The 14,751-nt window shown below is 34.5% G+C and overlaps 1 protein-coding gene across 1 annotated transcript; it reads right to left on the bottom strand.

Annotated features, from left to right (window-relative positions):
• Positions 1-4,938: 4,938 nt before the first annotated feature.
• LOC106104971 (ADP-ribosylation factor-like protein 1) lies at positions 4,939-7,907 on the bottom strand. The gene is made up of 5 exons (XM_013285165.1): positions 7,697-7,907; positions 7,403-7,619; positions 6,983-7,094; positions 6,121-6,338; positions 4,939-6,005 (listed from the first exon to the last, which is right to left on the bottom strand). The coding sequence occupies exons 1-4, from the start codon at positions 7,698-7,700 to the stop codon at positions 6,129-6,131; spliced, it is 543 nt and encodes a 180-aa protein (XP_013140619.1). The 5' UTR covers positions 7,701-7,907; the 3' UTR covers positions 4,939-6,005; positions 6,121-6,128.
• Between the last annotated feature and the right edge of the window lie 6,844 nt (positions 7,908-14,751).

Here is a 14,751-nt window from a genome sequence, read left to right on the forward strand (position 1 = left end):
GCAACAACTGTACAAATATATTGTAAGTATTACAAAATAAAGCATCCGGTAACAGAGCATTATATCTAGTATGTCGTTCTGTACACTAGCAGCACACTACGACTTTACATCAAGTCGTAACGTCGACGCTTACGAAGCGATTGAATATCCCGTAGAGAGCCTGTTTACGATCGTTTTGTCACACGCAACGGTCACTGATTCCCCCAGTACTTCTTTTTAAACAAGTTTACAGTTTCCATCCACACGAAAGATGCTATCCACTTAAGCTTTTCCAGGTTAATAAGACAATAAAAAACCATTGGTTTCAATGATGTGTGATGCAACAGTTTATATAAGAGATATAATAAATAGAAAGATCTTGAGTTTATCTCGCTCTTTTGTTCATATTTGACTTAGTTATTTTTCTAAAAGTTAGCTACATGACAAAGACAAGCAGGTGAGCTCGCGAGGAATGCGTGTCTCACCAATCGCTCACTGCTTCCTCTAATGAGATGTCATTTTTCTTCGTTGTATGCTGGTACAAATATAATTCTTGTAACAATACGACACAAAAGGATAAAAACGTATGTATACGGGTTTTAATAAGGTATTCGCATTCCGACCTTTGTGGAACTGATGGTTGACAGTCGACACCTGCGAGGTGACGTACATGAGGCGGCTATTTTCTGCAATGAATTGATACTTGGTCCAGTTGATTGACAATGCTATGGCACATTCTAAGAGATCATACTTTTTAGCATACTGAGATTCACGATTTTTAATATAATTTGTATGTATTTACTACACCCAATTATAAATTTAACAATTTGTACTCTAAACAAGTAATAAAAATCTAAGTTACCCTTTTTAATAGATTAATTAAAATTGCACATGCCATAGTTAAATTGCGACCGTTAATAACATGTAACCGCATTCAGAAGTCAGACAGTTGTGCAAACTGGACTCGAACCTTGCGAAATAACAATGCAATGCGTAACTGAATAGTACTAACTGGCGACAGCCGTCGCTAAATAACTAATAGGGACTTTTAACTTGTTTTTAATTAAACATATATCAAGTCTAAATTTTTAGACCAATCTTGTATCTCAGAAGTAGCCTAAATTCTTCTTATTATAAAACTTAACTGAGCTTTTAAAAAGCATGATCTTTGGTCGGCTTTGCAATAGCTAGCCTTATAGAGCACATATATATGTAGCATTCTAAAAACATAGACTATAGAACTTTAAAGCAACCGCGTAAACAGGCTACTAGTTACCTATATCAATTTGTTGAAACCTAGCTAGGCTAGAATATTCTTGACGAAATGGTTTAAAATAAACTAAAACTTATGGTTAACAGTTTGGTAACTTTCAGACTCTAAGACTACATAAAGCGTATAAAGATTCTATTCGTAAATCAGTACGACTTAAGTTAATTTACTTCTTGATCCTTGCAGAGCTATCCCGCCCTTTTTTAGTTAGGTAGCAATGTTGCAATGAAGTGAAATGCAAATTCTCGAATGTTTAGTTTAAAACAACCTTCAGAAGTTGAGTAAATGATAAAACTAAAACCTCTGAAGAGCTTTTAGAAAGTCGTTAGATAAGATATTTGTAAGCTCGTGAACTGCGGTATTTTTGTCAATTGCTTTAAATTTACTCAAATTTACCAACAAAATAACACAGGGAATACCATTATTAGTAACTTTTATCATCGAAAGTTTGACACACGTTAGAAAATGTAATCCAACTTAAAAATACCATTTAAAAAGCAAGTAAAGGATTAAATGATCACTAGGAACTGATAGTAGAAGCTCGTCACTGCGTACCTAGCCATCCATCCCACATATATGTCAAGCACTGCACTGAAATCACTGAAACTGAGTTTGTACGGCACAGGGTACACTAGGGCACAGGACACGGCGGCGCAGCGCAGGGTGGGGTGCGAGTGCGCGCGGGCGTCGCAGCGGCGGCGTGGACACTGCCGGCGCCCGCGCCCGCCTCTCCTATAAATTCTTTACAAGACTCGTGCCGTGGCCGGGCCCTGTACAGTCGCGCACGAATGTCCTTTAATAGCCCTTTAGCCTGACTTGCGTTATTAAGCTTCGAAAAGCTCTTTGCAGCTTGTTAAAGCACTATGCAAGAGTGGTAGATTTTATTTTTGTCATTCACTCAATATATTCTAGTGAACAAGATTCAACGGTATCTTGTTTATTATTAAAGTCCTTAGATATTATTGAGGTTTTTAAAGTTTCCTAAACGTCATCCACTGAGAGTTTTGCTACTTACGAAATAAAGTTCAATTAATTACAGTTATATTCACTTTAAAGTGTTAAAGATTAGGTAAATAAGATAATCCACGTGGGGCTAGCGGTGCGACTTGCGGTCGCGACTGCCCCTCGCGGCTCGCAGGCGCGCGCGCAGCCTCCGGTCGTCGCTCGAGCAACCAGTCCGACCGCTTACACTCCCCCTGCACGCCTCTGTCCCAAACTTTGCCCGCCCATACCACAAATACCACCTTACTTCCTTCATATAAAGTCTAAAACCAATCGCTCGTCTTACACATTTATTAACCGTCATTTTGTACAAGACATGCCATCCAGGGTTCTCTACACATTTCGCCGGTCGTCGCCCAATGTGAGCTCTACGGATACGCAACAGAGATGGTTTTGGTTGAAGATGAGATCCCGAGGAATGCACCTGCAGGCTACCGGACACCGCAATGATTGCGACTCAACTACCACAATAATATTTACAGAGTTTCGTTTAATGCGATCACTAGAACACGTGCGGCCACTGTCTACGAGTTCGAACAACACTTACTATTAGAAAACCAATAGAACATTACTCGTGCTATATTTACAAAGTCATTCCCAATATTAAGAGCACACAAAATGTAATTTAATGCAACGATATATTTCTGTGTACAGTTCTAGAATTTAAGTATCTCTACTATATCTAGATATAGTGTCTAGATTGTCAAGTGCAACCATTCAGATGTTACTTTGGTAAACAAGCTCGGGATAAAAGTGAATTCAGACGAGTCAAGTTGTCTACCGCTGCACACCTCATTACAGGAATACTGTCAGATGTTTGTTTGATTTAAATTCCTTCTTAATATTTGTGCAAATTAGATTTTACATTAATTCATAGATACTTAAGTAAAGCTTAGTTACAGGAGTTCAGAATAACTTAATTCATGTGACATAATACAGCGTAAACTCTATATTACAATCAAGGGAACGAGCATTTCCAACGCTATATAGAATTATTACAAAGTTTGACAGTTAAATGGGTTATTATGCCCTTTTACGACGTTAAACAGAGTGTGCGCGACTTTTATGTATAAAGAAAAAAAAAACACCAAAAACAAGCGAGTTGGACGATATAAGATATTCGACGTTCTAGTCACATTAATTGGAAAATACTATAAAAAGAAAATCCTGTAGATTGCTGAAACTGTAAACATTACTTCTTATCAGTAAAATACGAGCGTGTAGTATTTTACGATACAGAAAGTGTACACACGCTGATATTTAAGTAAATAAGGTAAGTGCAACTTATAAGTAGTACTTACCTTATTTAAATAATTTAATTACTAAGTCTTTTGCTGATTGCTAACGTAAACCTTTCATTTGCCTAGCTGTTCTAGAAACAAGTGGATTTTGTAATTTTAGTAAAGTTTAAAAATTAAAACCAACGTGTATTCATTGTTCTGCTCCAGTGTATTCGTAACATAGATAATACTATTATGGACGTTTCAGAGAGTCTATTTATTTTCTAAAAAAAAAACTGTTGCTTTGTAAAGTAGAAACGAAATCTCAGTTTATTTGGTGTCTAGCATTCAAGCGATATTTAATGCTAGTTCAATTAACAAGCATTAAGTAATTCTTAAAGACCCATTAATATAAAAATATTATATACGAGCTGTTGCCCGCGACTTCGTCCGCGTGGTATTAGAAAACATACAAACTATATAAATTACAAAAAGCTACGTATCCCTCGGGAACCGGACATTTCTCGGGGATGAAGCTTATCCCATGTGTACTCCAGACATTGTTTTATATCTGTGCCAAATTTCAATAAGATATGTTGAACCGTTGCAGAATGATCGAGTAAACATTAAAAAACTAAATTAATGCATCCCACGGGAACCGTAACCATTCCCGAGATAAAAAGTAGCCTATGTGTTCTTCCAAACTATGCTCTAAACCTGTGCCAAATTTCATGGAGATCCGTTCAGCCGTTTAAGCTACAAACGCTAACAAACATCCATCTATACATCTAAGCTTTCGCATTTATAATATTAGTAAGATGTATGTAACAATATGAAAGATATATACTCGTAGTCGTCAGTAGCCCTCTGCAGTTGCAGTGCAGTTATGCGTGAGTCCACTGAGCATCCTTTAATCCTACAGCCATCAATGTAAATAATTATTAAAGTTACTTTGTGTGGATGGACGGACGTTTCAGCATATCCCATAAACTGGTTATCATACGACTGGACACCTTATACAAGCCGCATAAGGTTCAAATTATGCTCCCCGTTTTGCAGAGTATCATCTCATCTGCAGTTATTAAATGAGTGGCATTTGAAGAATTTCCTTGTTTGAAAACGAGTTATGGATGTAACCCAATTTAAGCGGAATTCCTGCGCACAAATTCCTGAGCTCGCAACATTGACTTATTATTTTTTATGTGCCATTCATTCCCGCATTATTTTCCCTGTCGTCGTGGTTTTAATTTTTTTTAGCAATGTTTTTATGATGCGTTTGTGCATGCAAGTCCAATTTTATTTGCCATTGAATGTAATTATTTTGAAAACCATATTTATGTGAGAGTGCAGTTCTTTACCGTAGTAATTCACAGTGCGACACAACTTTAAAGCTGTCTTTATTTGTCGCTTGTTTTCTAAAATGAAAGGACGTTAGGAAAATAAACGTAGACAAAATAATACAGGATATTGTATTTAAAACAATTTTTTTTCTTGCCGCCGTACAATAAATTACACATAGCTTGAGTGAACGTCACTGATACAAAATATATTATAATCAATCAATTGTAATAACTTATTATGTACCCTATAGTTTATACATCCGTCTGCGTCTATCTATATTACCAAAACAATTGTTTTATCTACTGATAACGCGTCGCCGCCATCTTGCCGCCAACTAGCAACACTGACGTTTTGACAGATGTCATTTCCGCGTTCTGTCACAATGACAGCTAAACATTATAACAAAAAAATTGGATTTTCTTTTTCCGTAATTTCCAAATGATTAAAAAACGAAACATTAATATAACTGATTGTAAAGTTTTGCCCGGAGAAATTATGTGATCAAATATTTTGGAAGTAATTAGGGAATTGTCAACATTTTTCAAGTCAAACCTAATGAGACAAAGATTTGTGCGTTTTTAGAAACGTTAGTTCATGTTTGCAATAAAAAACTACAATTTTGTTTGATTAACAAATTAATTAAATTCATTTTGGAATAATGTGACAAAACTTTTGAAATTCCTAGTATTAAAAATACATTTCTTAGTACATTTCATAGTAAATAATTCCACCATTTTTGGCATTATTGTTTGATTGTTTTTAACGATTTTGATTATTTCATGATATTTTACACAAATGATTTTTAAGAGATAAATGCAAGCTCCTTTCAATACATAAAGGCAAATCATTAGAAGGCAATTTATAATATAAAATACATAACAATTGTCAAATAATATTCTTTCATTTAACACAAATTACTTACTAAAAATAAAAATATACATGCAGAGGTTTTTGCATTGATATAAAACAAATAAAATGAAATTTTAAACATTAAGTTATGAGAAATAAATCTCCATAATTAGTGTTATTTAAACTTAAAAGCAACATAAGTTAATAAGTAACACAGGGCAGACGGCAGCGACGCTAAGTACTAACTTAATGGCGTTAAACATATGACTAATAGATAATTTATTACTCTCCTGTCCGCACTTGTCTGTCCATCCCGGACAACTTAACTTCAAGCTTTTTCAGCCCTGAAACATTTTGAAGATTTCTTTTTATTTTATACCACATAGAGATGACTCAAAATCAGAACAATTAGAAAGGATTTCAATTTACTATACCACTTCAGATAAACAAAATATATACCTGATAGGTTATTTCCTTGCTTGTAACGCATCAGATAGCCAGTCCATCGCCTGGTCGAGGCCCTCACCCCGCACCGCTGATGTCTTGAAGATCTGGAAGGTTCTGTCGCGCAGCGCGTCCAGCCCCAGCGCCTGGTGCACCTCCGCCACCGTCAGGCAGCCCGCCATGTCCTGCTTGTTGGCCAACACCACCAGGATGGCATTCCCTAACTCTTCCTCCTACAAAACCAATATTAACCCTTAATCAAACAAACACCCTGGGCCAGTGCGGTTGATTATGACCTAGTCACCTGTTACTTAGAGTAGGCTCTGAGCAACTCGGTGGGGATGTGTAATGAGCTGGAGATGATGATGATGATGATGAAACAATCGTTTTATTTAGATAATAATTATAAACCAGTTATATATTTGATTTTTATAATAAGGGAACCCCCCTTTTCTTGTAGTTGGTATTGATTAGTGTGGTAATTTGTTTAGTTTCAAATTCATAAAGTTTAAAAATGTATAATGTCTTATCTGTGTAGATAAATAATAAATTATTGTTATTGATATTAAATTAACTTTAATCTATTTTCCATGTTAATTATAATTGAATGACAAATATACTAGGCAAACATTTATTACTCATTTTAGATATCTTAACTGTATTTACCCAAAAATCATTACTAGTATTAGATTGTAAAGATAATTTTCCTAATTGTAGTCACTTACAAATATATTAATGCCTATAATATTAAAAACATGGTAAAATGGTCATAGAGTACAATATATGTTAAACATTTCTGTTTCTAGTTTCTTTTATCAAAAGACCATTAACATCTGTATTAATGAGTTATTACTAAAAATAAAGAAGAAAAACTTACTCTTAACATATGCACCAATTCATCTTTTGATATTCCTATTCGATCTCTGTCTGCAGAGTCGACTACATAAATTATTGCATCTGTGTTGCCATAGTAACATCGCCAATATGGCCTGCAAATATAATAAAAGTACACATTAATCAAAGCTATATATGTTATACACACTGTACAGGACAGTTAACTTGTAGGAGTGAAGGTTCAAAGAATATAAAACAACCTAAAGATTTAAAATTATAATTCAAATTACAGAAACCATAAACATACACATTATTATTTTCTAATATTACTTTTGAACAAATTAAAACTTTGTAATTTATGGTTTATACATTTTCAGTTACTTCATTGATTACATACAACCTGATGACATTGTTTTAAAAAAATTGTTTAAGATAAGTCCTAACTTTAAGTAATTAAACTCACCTAATACTAGTTTGTCCACCAAGATCCCAAACCTGGAACTTGAGGTTTTTGTACGTTACTTGTTCTACGTTGAACCCGATAGTCGGTATAGTGGTCACCACCTCGCCAACTTGTAATTTGTAAAGTATTGTGGTTTTTCCGGCGCCGTCCAATCCGAGGATCAAAATTCTCATTTCACGCGCCCCTAACAGACCCCGAAAGTAACTAAACAGTCCACCTGTAAATCGAAAACAATAACCGTACATTTTTTTCTGTTTAAGTTATCGAAATACGGGAAACAAAAGATATACTTACCCATTTTATATGTTAAAGCTTAGCCTAGCAAATCATGAGTTATTCTATACGGAATGATATCGAATTTTCACCAAGACATCCAGCCTAAGTTACTTTATTGTTTTTAGGCACAATTCTATTTGTTTCTTACTAACTACAACCGTAAATGTTGTTAATTGCGAATCGAAAAATGTCTTCAATTTCAACTCTACCTTTTGACGTGTAAGCAAGCTTATGCGATGTTGCCTCATTGTAAATTAATTTTTGCAACGCAATTTTAATAACGAAAATGCACATTGAGCAGGTTCTAGAGCAGGAAATTAATTTTGATTAAATTGATGATTTCATCTTAATTAAATTTATATTACAATTTAAAAAATATTAAAAATCACGAGAACCTTTTACACTGCCATCTATGTTCTTACAAAGAAAATAGTAGAAGTTAATGTTGCCTTTAGCTTTGATACATTAATTTCACTTCCGCTAGGGCGGCGTTATTAGATGATTTGTTTCGAAAGTGAACATTTTTAAAAAACAATACTAAGATGGTTCGCGTTATGTTGTGCTTTACTATATTCGTCTGAAATAGATCCACTAGTTTACTACTTACTACATTTTTCATCTATTTATCGTACAAGTTGGCATTTTTACTGTGTTATCATGTAATATAGTTAATTTTTATTTAATATTCAATGCTCTCTTACAGGTTATAGTAAACATTATTCATTATGTTGTTATCTTAATTCATACAACGGTCGTGTAATAGTGACGCAGCGTGACGTAGCGCGCACGCGCCGCTGTGACGTCACAGCCGCACCTGCGGCGGCCGCGCGCGCGCTGACAACTGTCTTAGTGGCGACATGTGGGATTCACGTGACTTCTAAAGTGTCAGACAACTAAATCATGCACTTTTATTTCCTGCGTACTCGTAATATAATTCAAATTAAATACATTATATAGGAAATAAAGTCAGTTATCGCCGATGGGTCGTCAGGCCTTAAAAAAATGAGCTCAAAATCAGACAAAAACTCAAAAACTAAACCACGTTTTCACATGAGATTTAATTTTTTTAGCTTGTTTGTGTGTGTGTGTATGAGTAGGTTATCAATGTTCAATATGTAATCATGATGTCACATTACCCAACAAATGATTTGTGGATGTTTTCTGGAGAATTTTCCTCAATAATTCCACCTGGTCAGGAAGTGTCGATTGGTGGAGCCATTGATAAATTCTGTGAAACATAATATCACATAACCGTGCGAAATCGTACGTCACGCCTAAGTAAATATTACTAACCGGAACAATCTGGCAAAAATGAAATTAAAATAGCTCAAATCAAGCTGTCTATTTCAGCTGCTACATTAAATCCGTCCATAACATGTTACTACTTATTAGTAAAATTTTGACGTAAGTAGAAGCAAATTATTGATATTCTGTGCCTGATATAATGCATCTAAAATTGATTTCGTTTAACCTATCCACTACACAATTTAGATGACACTGTACTATTTGCTGCAATCCATTGAGTAAGGCATCTTTGCTCTCTCCTTGCAATATTTACGGATGTTTGTGGGCAGTTAGTATCAGAACAGTTCGAAAACACCGAATAGTTTGCTATTAAAACTATTGTGAGATTTTAATGTATTTAAATAATAAGCTTGCGTCAGTATCTCCAGACTTTCAATGTAGGTGTGCAAATATTCGTAGGAGAGAATGAAAATAAGATGGATTTCTAGAAAGATCAGAGTTAATTGTTTATATTGTAGTATAATATTGCAAATTACATAAAGATGAAACGCATGTTGCAAGAAGGTTAGTCATGAGTGTGGAAGGGTACACCGGTAAAGGTAAACCTAGAAAGAGATGGATTGCGTGAAAGGTGACATTATCAAAAAGGGAGAGATGACTGAGATGACGTAGAGAGTTACGTGGAGGACAAAAATCTGTTACGCCGACACTACGGGAGAAGTATAAGGAGAAAGATGACGATGAATATTGCAAATTATACTTTTATTTGTTATTAGAAAAATGTGTACTGCGTACTTTCTAAATCATACTATAAACAACTTATTTTTTTCTTTAGATTGTGCCACATAAACAGAATTAAAAAATAATTATGTTCCAAAACAGATGTTGGATTCCAGCGCGGTGAGTCGGGCTATGTTTTTCTCGTACTGTGTTGTTATAAAATTAAAAAAAGAGTTCACTATTAATACACACAGTTTGGAAATAATCTACTCTATTTACGGCACTTTAGCGGCTTTGATCTACATACGACTGTAAGTGCATTTACAAACGGGGTCCATCAGTTTTGAGGGAAAAAAATTAAAGTAAATATTTTCTTCAACAATTCACAATCGATCGATTATAACTTTAGTGTAACATGGTAATCGAACATAGAGTTTCTTTTCTAGACTAAAAAAATAAAATAATCGCCTATCTCGGTCTAATTAAGCATCTGCTGCGAACACACGACATTCAACAAGAATAGGCAATATGCATGTAATTTTTTAATCGATTCTACTAGCTATAACATGTCTAGAAAAAAACATACCATATGAAAGAAAAAAGACATTAAGCTAAAAAATAATTATTAAAATCAAAATGATTTTCGTGCCACTTCTAGTCCTTGACAGTACGTAGCATGGTAACCCTACTCCCTAGTACAAAAAAACAATGAATCACATTAACTCTACATTTTTCGGTTTATCTCATAAGATCGTATGAAATATATTCACCTCAGGAATCCGTAGCGGATACACGCAGATGATTGAATCAACCTCACAATTATAAATCAGGTCGGCTAACACAGTCGTTTGTAACATAAACAAATGGGCTCGTACTAGTTGAAGTAATGGAAACTGCTGGCAAAAAATAGAAAATAGGCCAATGCGCATATCTGTTGACTATTGAAAGAAAATTAACCAAAGGTAGATTATGTTTCCGTAAACGAAGTAATATATTTTTTGGATTGAAACAAACACGTGATAATTTTGCTAACTTCATAAACAATTAACTTTGACCTTTCATTTTACTTTGTTTATTTAGTTCTTCACTAATTATTTGTTAGTAAGAATATCTTTTGATTTGGTACAAATGAATTATTGCATTGTAGCCAGCAATTTTATAAATAACCTAAAAATTTTTGTAAATCTCTTTGGGTCTTTTTACAGTTCAGAGCCACGTGTTTCAATTCATGTCTTGTGATATTCTCAAACTGTCTGTAAAATTAAATACAAGCAAAATGTTTGGTAGAACATCCTCATTGATAAAATCTGGCATGAAATATGTTGATTTACCGCGTATTTATAATGACAGACGCAAAGTCCGTGGTTTAAAAGATCTCCTGTTTGTACAGAATTGAGTAAACATGTTGGTATGCGCTCAAAATATTTACAAATTAAATTATTTATGTTTATTATTTAATTTATGATGTTGAATTCGTTACAGATTTGTACAGTCTAATTTATATTATTTGTTTGCGTTTTTTTATGGAATGCGGTAGATGTCACTAAATATATCATCTTTTATTAGACGCCATAAACATTTGTATGTTACGTTACGCCTATGGACGTTATTTTTGTCTTGATTATTTACCTCTACAAAACAATTTAATGGGAATAAAATCTAGAATCTCGAATATCTAATCAATTAAAGCTAACGGAAGCTTCAAAAATAATTATTTACATTAGAATTAAACAATTGTTACTTTAATACGTGTTACAAAAAATTATAACCTCAAATTATATAAGGCAGGCAAATCACAGTGACATTGCATTCCATGGATAAAGGAATTAGGTCACGGGGCCAGATTTTGTAATTGATTGAACTTTTGTACGGGTTTTTGGAATCCACAGCGGCGATATCGATTACAGTGAACAGAATGACGTATCCAGCATTTCCTGTGAAGTCCTTGATTTTAATAGTGCTTTTGAAAACTTAATTGGATTAGTTTGTTCAAGGCTGTAGGGCCGGAAGGCGGCGCGGTAATGTCTATAGTTAATGTAGTATTGTGAACCTTATTTACTTCGATATTATTGTTGTTAAGTTATATACTCTTAAGCACTTGATCCTACTCTATAAAGATGTTTCCTTATGTAGCCTTTCAATTTCTTCACGTCATAACGTCACGTGCTCTAGAGTACAATAATGCATTAAATTCTAACAAACTGTAACTGCTTGACGCAATTGACTATTGTCCTGCAACCCAGTGACCTCAGGAGGTCAGCTCTGGCTCGCAACCGTGCCACTGACCTCCGACAAGGACACCGCAATGCCCCGTCCTCGGCCGATTAGTTCCCTTCTAACCCTTCCTTATCGTTTGAGGTCGCCTTACAACTTCCTAATAACTATAAAATAAACGACCGTCAGATGTTTTCGTGTTTACTGGTAGTCCAGATAAATGTTAACATGCATTTATGACAGTATTATAAAATTAATAAATTATTTTGCTGTATTTCCAAATTAATGAACACTAGTTATGTATATTACATTGATTTACTGCGTTAAGTACATGAAAAAGGTATTTAAACACTACACAGTTATTCAATTTGTTTTCAGGAGAGGTTATGTTGGCGATTATCTCGGTAGTTAATTGATCGCAAAGTGAATGACATTGACCTATAGTTTCCGAGAAGAGATACGTGAGACTAGCGGTGGTGTAAGATTGACATTCTGGTATGAATATTGAACATTTTCCTTATTGGGCTTTTTATTAGAAGAAAGATTAAAAAGTATTCACGTATATTAACGAATATGATATAGGAACTAGGATAATTACAATCTCAGTTTTTGCAGAACCGTGAACATCTAGATAAGAGTGTACGTGCACACTGCCGTAGTCGTGGCGTGTGTGTGCGTCAGAACGCGGGTGAATCATTTAGTTTTTCCTTGTCTTATCTAGAATCTGTGGAGCGGTGGCGAGGCCAAAACCCCTTGAGACGGATTAAAACGACTTGATGGTGTTATAATTGACCTTATTACGGCATGGGTTCTTTTGATTTACTTAGAAAGCAATTCTTTATTACAACGGTGTTTTACCTGCGTTTACGGATCTAGTTGCTGGCTGTTTAAAGGGTTACCATACAGTTCCTATTCTAACGAAATTAACCTCAGATAAAATTTCTAATAAAGAAATGGTAAACAAGATATAAATGATTAAATCCATCACATAACATTTAAATTGTATCTTTGATGATGTCCAGGATCCAGAAACCTATTTAGATTTTTAGTGTAGATAATTATATCGATTTTAATTCTTAAGACAAGGATTATAATTCCAATAATGACTTAGAAATTTTTATCGATAAGATTTAGTTCGTTGCTATTGTAATCTGTCTGGTACTATGGCAACAGTTATAAGATAAAAGTATACAAAACGGATAATGTTGCTATGCTAAAAATTTGTTAAAACAACCATCCAAAAGGTCAGAAGTCAAACAAGATAGCTTGCATAAAATACCCGAAATTACTTTTGATGGAGATTTTTTTGTCACAGATTTTTCTTGGCAAAGCAATAAAGGATTTTCCCAAATCCTGAATCTGTTTTTTTTATAATAAAGTAGCGCTTCACCAAGATTTCACCTGATGTTCAATTTTGCACTAGAATGCACACCTGTCATCCACGAGGGCCGTATTGTACTGATTATTATGATGAAATGTCATTTATTACCTCATCTGCTATGCATCCCTAATAGAGGGCTCGGAGCCTACCCTCAGGACTAATCGAATTTAAAATGAATTTATCATTGAGGTAGGCGTAATAAATGATGTAAGTGTATAATTAGACAGTAACATTTGCAAGTAGAAATGATAACGTCCAGTATTAGTTATAAATAGTATAATTGTGCGCAGGCGCAGGTCAACGCGATAGCCCATTCTATTAAAGAGATTACGATTTATAAAAACTTCCATTGATGATTTCTAGAAAGAGATGGATGGATTGCGTGAAAGATGACATGATCAAGAAGGGAGTGACGACTGAGATGACGGATGATAGAGTTATTTGGAGCACGAAAACCCGGTGCGCCGACTCTACGGGAGTGGGATAAGGCAGGGGAGATGATGATGATTCTTTGCATCATACTCAAATAATCCGAAATAATGTTACTTTAAACGTTAGCTGAGACTTTCAGTCTTTCAATTTTAAATTGTTTTTCCGAGTTTTTAACTCCTAGTAGCCATATTCAAGATTATATCATAAGACGATATTTTCCCTTCATATATCCTTCCCCTGTCAAATTCACTTCCGATTCCATATTTCTCTTACATTAATGGAACTGCTAATGCTGCTTGCGGCTTGTATTCTACCGTTGTTAAGTTTTTAATTGATGTTTTTGGTAACAAATTCAATTATTTCGATTATTGTCGCAACAGGAATCAAGATAAGCATGGGATAGACAAAATTACGCAATTATACTACCAAAGTTCAACAATGAAGCCTTAACCAAACTTATTAAATTTTAACGTTGAATCATCTGTTCGAAGGTCGAAGATCGGTCATTACTATAAGGTAAATCTAGAGTCAAAGTTCAACAGAAGCCTCTTAACTTTTTCTATTGTGCCAAATGAACAAATCATTGGCGAAATACAATATTTCCTCTCCAGTAAAATCGTCCGTAATAACACTAAAATCGTCGTTCATTTAAAAATGTCTCCTAAAGAGGATTGAAAAGTACCCCCAGTCCCAATTAAGCTACAACCTTGGTTATCTTTTGGACACGGTATAACCACGTTCAGATCAGACCACACGCACGCCCCCACGCGGCGCTTAGCGCACTCTCGTCTTTGATAAGGTGAAGGCATCTTGGTCATAGACAAGATAAAACGTGTTGGCGCGTGTCTACAATCTCGTTCGCCCGTGTCTTGAATTTTATTAAAACTAATATTGACCTGACTTATCGAATATCAATTTAAATATTTCGACTGATAATAAATTCGTTTTTTCTTTACATAATATTCTGAGTCATTGATGTTACGAAATTTTGCACCATATTCATGTTTCCAATAGTTATAGATAACAAATTTGAAAAGTAATACCTACTCTATTTCATGATATGAAAAAAACCTAATTTAAG

This window comes from Papilio polytes, unplaced genomic scaffold (assembly GCF_000836215.1).
Source record: "Papilio polytes unplaced genomic scaffold, Ppol_1.0 DF823288.1, whole genome shotgun sequence".
Taxonomy (NCBI): domain Eukaryota; kingdom Metazoa; phylum Arthropoda; class Insecta; order Lepidoptera; family Papilionidae; genus Papilio; species Papilio polytes.

Bases quoted from the DNA above. Each gene is read 5' to 3' on its own strand.
- LOC106104971 (XM_013285165.1), bottom strand. The intron at 7,095-7,402 runs GTGAGTTTAATT...TTATATTTGCAG, and splicing joins GGTGGACAAACTAGTATTAG to GCCATATTGGCGATGTTACT. The intron at 6,339-6,982 runs GTAAGTTTTTCT...TTGGTTTTGTAG, and splicing joins AATTGGTGCATATGTTAAGA to GAGGAAGAGTTAGGGAATGC.